The sequence below is a fragment of the Gossypium hirsutum genome, chromosome D12 (assembly GCF_007990345.1).
Source record: "Gossypium hirsutum isolate 1008001.06 chromosome D12, Gossypium_hirsutum_v2.1, whole genome shotgun sequence".
Lineage (NCBI taxonomy): Eukaryota > Viridiplantae > Streptophyta > Magnoliopsida > Malvales > Malvaceae > Gossypium > Gossypium hirsutum.
The window spans coordinates 29527413-29533999 of record NC_053448.1 but is presented as its reverse complement, the minus strand read 5'-3'; the positions used below and the strand labels follow the sequence as shown (position 1 = coordinate 29533999).

The 6587-nt window shown below is 33.3% G+C and overlaps 1 protein-coding gene across 1 annotated transcript; it reads left to right on the top strand.

The window, feature by feature from the left end:
* Nucleotides 1–3139: 3139 nt before the first annotated feature.
* Nucleotides 3140–6276, top strand: LOC107945360 (BTB/POZ domain-containing protein SR1IP1). The gene is made up of 5 exons (XM_016879333.2): nt 3140–3739; nt 3837–3906; nt 4111–4725; nt 4811–5350; nt 5550–6276. Exons 1-5 carry the CDS (start codon nt 3642–3644, stop codon nt 6069–6071), a joined length of 1845 nt encoding a protein of 614 aa, XP_016734822.2. The 5' UTR covers nt 3140–3641; the 3' UTR covers nt 6072–6276.
* Nucleotides 6277–6587: the final 311 nt, after the last annotated feature.

The following is a 6587-nucleotide window of genomic DNA, read 5'->3' as shown; positions in this document are numbered from 1 at the left end:
GTACCAATTTTGGGCGTTACGAGGGTGCTAACCCTTCCTCGTGCGTAACCGACTCCCGAACCTGTTTTCTCAAATTTTGCAGACCAAATTTGTTTTTAAGGTGAGCCAATCACACCCCAATAAAGGATCAGTGGAGACTCCAATTTTCATTTTTAAAGTCGACAACTATTTTTTGTTTTCAAAAAAATGGTTTCGACATTGTGGGTCAATTTTCTTTTTTGTCACTTAACTAAAAACAATTCCAATTTGGTCACTATTGTTTCGAAGTTTTTTTTTTGTCACCTGATTGTAAAAATGGCACTTTTTAGTTGGAGTAATAAAAAATTTAATCCTCCATTTTTATACTTTTGGCCAATTTGACTGATTAGATATAAAATGATAAAAATTGATTTAAAATATTAAAAAATTCTAAAAATTTATGCAAAAGTATATAAAGTTGGAGAAAATGAGGGGAAATTGTTTTTAAACTCTACAAATTTTCTTTCTGTAATATCTATATAAAAATATCTAATACCCATTCCTTAAAACATTAAGCAAAATTATTGATTCTTTGTTTTTTACATCTTTTGTTTCTTTACATAGTCTTTTCATATAAGAAAAGAAAAATTCATGATATAATTCATTTTTACAAATTGGGTTTTGAAAAATAAACTAAATGAAATTAATCGATTTGAGTTTGAAAAAAAAAATTTTGTGATACATTATATTTTTTTGGGTAAGAGAATGTCATTAGAGTCAATTTCCTGTGCCTTTGTAATTTCAATTCTGGATGTTCTTCAAGGGCATGGAACTCATTTTGAAGATATTGCTAATTTGATTTCGAGAAAAACTAAGGAAATATGTAATGATCTAACTTTTTTTGTTTTGTTTTTAATTTGTTTTTGAATTCTATAGAATGATTTTTTTTTATTTCCCATACATATTAATCTTTAAAAACAACTTATTTGAGATTTTATTTTTCTAAGATTTTTATATAGAATTTTTTATTTTTAAAATAAATTTGAGTTTTTTATAATGTTATATAGAATCATGGTCTAATTGATAGAAAATATAAAAGTTAAGGACTAAAATTATTATTATACCAAGTTAAAAAGTGTCACTTAACAATCGAGTGACAAAAAAAATCAAAAATGTTAGTGGTCAAATTATAACTTTTTAATTAAATGACTAAAATGAGAACTTAACTATAGTTTAATGACTAATAATATAGTTTACCCTAAATTTAAATACTATATATATAAAGTTATTCAAATTACCCTATATAAAAAATTGAAGGCTCAATTACTTTTGAATTTTAAGAAAATTTAATAATAAAGGTGAAAATACCAACATCAGGCACATGCTACCACTGTTCTACTTTTCAAGTTTTTCATTTTTTATATTTTTTAATTTAAAAACTAATTTTATGTTTCATTTTTGAATTTCAAATGGCTTTATAGCATTTTTCATATTTTTAATGGTTTTTTTGAAAATAAGAAAAAAATTAATTTTTTAGAATTTTATGTATTTGTTTTTTTAAATTTATTTTTGAATAAAATAGTGTCATGTCAACAATAAAATATATATGGACTACCATGCAAGATGTGACATTGGTATCTAAAATTTCAATATATATATATTAACATTCAAGGAGTAGATAACTTTTTTTTTTTAACTAGAAAAGAATTTCCTTTTTTTTTTGGAAAATTTTTACAATTTCAACTTTTTAGGATCTTTATTGAAAATATGAAATTTTTTTTTTGAATTCTTTATATGCATTTTTGAAGAGTGAGGATCAAATTTTTGAAGAGTAAGGATCAAATTAACAAAAATCTTAAATGTTAGAGTTTAAAATTACTTTATTTTAGGTTTAAATCACAAAATGTTATCTAAATTATACCTATTTTCTCAAGTTGGTACCTAAATTAATTTTGGTTACAAGTGATACTAAACTATACTATGTTACCAAAAAAAAAATTAAATAGCAACTTGAGAAAAAAAAGTATAATTTAAGTACCATTTTATGATTTAAGCATTTTTTGTATAATGTCACATTAGCCTGATTAATTACAAATTTGAATATTGTTCTGAATTGAGTTAAAATTATTAAAATGTCTAGAACTATTCAAAATATTTCTATGACTATAACCCTTAAATAAAAAGATAAATATGATTCAACGTACATTTTCTTACAAAGATAATAGTGTCGATGTGAACAAGGTGAATACAGCTTAGTGTGTTATAAGGAGAAAAAAAATAAATTTCAAGAATTGAGCTACATATTTCATGAAATAGCCGGGAATTATTAAAAGAAGGCATTTAATAACTCAAGCTTTTGCATTTCATGGTTAAATTACCCTCTTTTTAATGTGTAAAAGTTTCCAGTAGCTATGGTGCCCATTAGCATTAGTCCTTTTAACTTGAATGCACCAAGAGTCAAAATTTGATAGAATAACATAATAATTGAGAAAATGGGACAATTGCCTGCAACTAAATACAAAAATCCTTTTAATGTTGGTATAACCAGGAAATCCAAAGGATGGGGCCCGGAATAGCTGTGAAATAATCCCACTACTTCATACCAAATCCTACCGTGGATTGGCGATCAAATCAACTATCAACGTTATGAAAGGGACCTTTAATTTAAATTGCGTAAAACAGATGATCATGCTTTTCATTAGTTTTTAAGGAGAATTTCTACCCAACCTTAATAGAAACCCAGTTATCTGCTGCCTTCAAAATGTAGGGACAAACTGATCTCTTCTATCACTTTTCAGAATAGAAACCCATCGACATGTGTCATCTCAACCTCACCCATGTATGGATACGAGAGATGCAATTTTAGTTTAGGCCTGTTAATGTGGAAAACTTTTTCTAACATTTTCCTTCCATTTTCCTACTGTTGCCGATTGGAGACTAGTTAAAGTGGTGAACAAGTAGTCGCTCACATCACCAATTACACAAGGGCTAGACTTGGAATGTTAATATGATGACTACAAAAGTAGTCAAAAATGTTTTCTCCATTATTACACTGTAAAACAATATAAGAGTAACATATTTAAAAATAGTTAGAAGATTAAATCTTTTAAATATCCTGTAATAACTAAAACATAAACTTTTATCAGAGAGAGATGGGAACATTTGTGGATGGGAATATTTCCCACTCACAAGCTTTCGACCTTTAGCCGCCAAGGAAGGAAGTTGAAGCCATCTCATCTCTACAACCCACACCACACGCTGTTAATCTTCATCTATCTTCTTATACACTCACCTCATTTCATTCCACTATTACCAAAATTGCCACTCATTTAAAACCTTGTCCACCGTACATCCTGCCCTCTAGTTTCCTTGTGAGGCCTAGTTTTGGGAATTCCCCATTTCTGATGGCTTTTTTTAAGGCTGAAGTTAGATAATGCAGTTTCATTAGAGATTTAGAGAGATGATAGCTCCTGCTTCTGCTTCTCATTTAAACATTCAAGGCAAAAGAAAAAGAGACAAAACATTGAAGGAAATGACATGTTTCTGTTGCTTCCTTACAACCTTGTAAAGTTATAAGCATCGTGTCAGAATTTCTCTCTGCCAATTGCCAAGGTTCTCATTATCTATGGTTTGATGGAGATAGAGATAAGATAGATCATGGTAAAATTAGTTGAGTGCGTTACATGGTGGATTTTGTTAAGGAGGAGATTGCACCTACTAGTCTTAACATGTCATCTAAAAAGGAGCTTCTTTCCACAGCCATGAAGAGAACCAGCGAGTGGTATCAGTATTATCCCCTTTTCTTTCAGTAACAGGGATCAGTTTTGATGAAGTGGCTGCTGAAGTTGATAACCTGATCTCTTTGTTGTTTTTCCCAGGATTTTCTCTCAGGAGATTCCCAGTGATGTCACTGTCCAAGTTGGAGGAGTTTCTTTCTCACTGCATAAGGTAGAAATCAAACACTTTAATTCATGAATTTCCATTTATCAAGAATGACAAGCAGCCGTAGTGTTGGAACCATGGTCGCTTAATTGGATACAGTTGATGTTCGTATTTATTTAGTACCATTTATAGACAAGTTCGCATCTATATTTTGTTTTATTTATGGCAGAACCGTGCACTTTTTGAACTTATTTCCTACTTGAATTGCAGTTTCCATTAATATCTAAGTCTGGATACGTAAGGAAAGTTGTATCAGAATCCAATGATGCTGATCATTCAATCATAGAAATCCCCAATGTTCCAGGTGGAGCAGATTCATTTGAACTAGCAGCTAAATTCTGTTATGGGATAAATTTCGAGATAAGCACCGAAAACATTGCCATGCTAAGATGTGCGGCCGAGTATCTCGAGATGACTGAGGACTATGCAGTCGGAAATCTTGTGGGAAGAACTGAAGCCTACTTGAATGAAGTGGCACTTAAGAGTCTAGCAGGAGCAGTTTCTGTGTTACATATGTCTGAAAGCCTCCTCCCTATTGCAGAGGAAGTTAAATTAGTGAGCCGGTGCATTGACGCAATCGCGTATTTAGCTTGCAAAGAGAGCCAGTTTTATATGTCTAGCAGGTCTGATAGTGGCAATGATAGTACCATTTCTTTGACAACCACTAACTCGAGACCAATTGTCGATTGGTGGGCTGAAGATTTAGCTGTTCTTCGAATCGACATCTTCCAACGGGTTCTGATTGCAATGGTAGCAAGAGGGTTTAAACAATATGATCTTGGTCCAGTGCTTATGCTTTATGCACAAAAGGCTCTTAGAGGTTTGGTGAGACACCCATACCAACATGATGGACTTCTTTACTAGATACATGTTTGATGTCTAAAGTGCAGACTCCTTTTTTTTCATGCAGGAAGTATTTGGAAAGGGGAGGAAGAAAATTGAGCCACGACAAGAACACGAGAAAAGGGTCGTGTTGGAAACCATAGTGAGTCTTCTGCCTAGGGAGAAAAATGCAATGTCTGTAAGCTTTCTATCCGTGTTGCTTCGTGCAGCGATATACCTTGAAACAACTGTTGCTTGTCGACTTGATTTGGAGAGAAGGATGGCCTTGCAATTAGGACAGGCTGTTTTGGATGATCTCTTGATTCCTGCATATTCTGTTACCGGGGATACATTATTTGATGTGGACACCATGCAGCGGATCTTGACGAACTACGTTGAATATGAAACTGAAGGCCACCATTTTGGATACAAAGAAGATGATGAGTACATTTCTCCCCCACCAAGTGACATGGAAAGGGTGGGAAAGCTAATGGAGACCTACCTAGTTGAAATATCATCTGACCGTAATCTACCTATCTCGAAATTCATCGGTCTTGCTGAACTCATTCCGGAACAATCCAGGGTAACAGAGGATGGGATGTATAGAGCCATAGATATCTACCTCAAGGTACATAAATCTCCATCTTAAGAATCTGCTGCAACTTTATTCCAAGACTTCGTACACATTGCAGTAATGGTGATCTTGAAGCATTTGCATACAAGATAATATTACTACTATCGAGATTCACAACTTTTCAATATAATTGTTATGATCTTTTTGATCCACCATACATATATTCCTTCACTGATTTGATTACAATCAATAGGCCCACCCCACTATTACTGACATGGAGAGGAAGAAAGTTTGCAGTTTAATGGATTGCCAGAAACTCTCGAGGGAGGCCTGCGCGCATGCGGCTCAGAATGACCGTCTTCCAGTGCAGACCGTGGTTCAAGTCCTTTACCATGAGCAGCAACGCCTTCGAGATGTTATGAATGGAAGTGGAGATTCCCCTGCTGTCATTCCTTCCAAGGTGAATTTATACCCTACTGATGTCCACCCAGTTTCAGGTGAACTGTCCAGCTTGAAAAGAGAGAACCAGGACTTGAAACTAGAGCTAGTGAAAATGAAAATGAGATTGAAAGAAATAGAAAAATCAACATCAGCAAAAACGGCAATAAGCAGTCCTATGGGAAGTATTACGCCATCATCTGATAAGCCTCCTTTGCCTAAAAAATCATTTATGAATTCAGTTTCCAAGAAGCTCGGACGGCTTTATCCTTTCGTCCCTTCCGGTGCCAAAGGTCGAACAAGACCCAGCAAAGATAGGAGACACTCCATATCTTGACACCACATTACTTTGCCTAAAAAGCATTATTATTTTTTTGTGTGTGAAATTGTTTAGCGTCTGTGTTACTTGTAAGGCTTGAGAAAACTTGGAGCTCTCACCTCTCTTTTATTTTATGGGGTACCATGACTGTTGGATCCCTTTCAATATCTGCTTCTTCTGTATGTTATTGCTGTAAATAATATCATCTTTATGTTTGATACCACATCACGGAGGTTTTTGCTGCCATTTGAAAGACTACTTTTCTGTAACTCTGTGCAACACATAACAAAGCGGCTCCAACTTAAAATTTAACTTGATTCTTCAATTCTAGCCGCTCTATAAATTGAATTTCAATCCTTAGCAAATTTTTTCGGTAAAATTAAGGATAAAAACCGAATTCTAAAAAAAAAACATAGCAAATCGTGACTGTTGGTTTTTATCAACGGTAAAATCAATTTTTTTAAAAGAAGAAAGTAATATTACCCTTTGGCACTCCTGTATATAAACCTTCCCAATCTCATTTCATTCTCAAGT

Excerpts from the sequence above, each read along its gene's own strand:
- LOC107945360 (XM_016879333.2), top strand. The coding sequence starts at position 3,642 with ATGGTGGATTTTGTTAAGGAGGAGATTGCACCTACTAGTCTTAACATG. Across the intron at positions 3,907-4,110 it reads TTTCTTTCTCACTGCATAAG|TTTCCATTAATATCTAAGTC; the intron begins GTAGAAATCAAA and ends CTTGAATTGCAG. Across the intron at positions 4,726-4,810 it reads AAAAGGCTCTTAGAGGTTTG|GAAGTATTTGGAAAGGGGAG; the intron begins GTGAGACACCCA and ends TTTTTCATGCAG.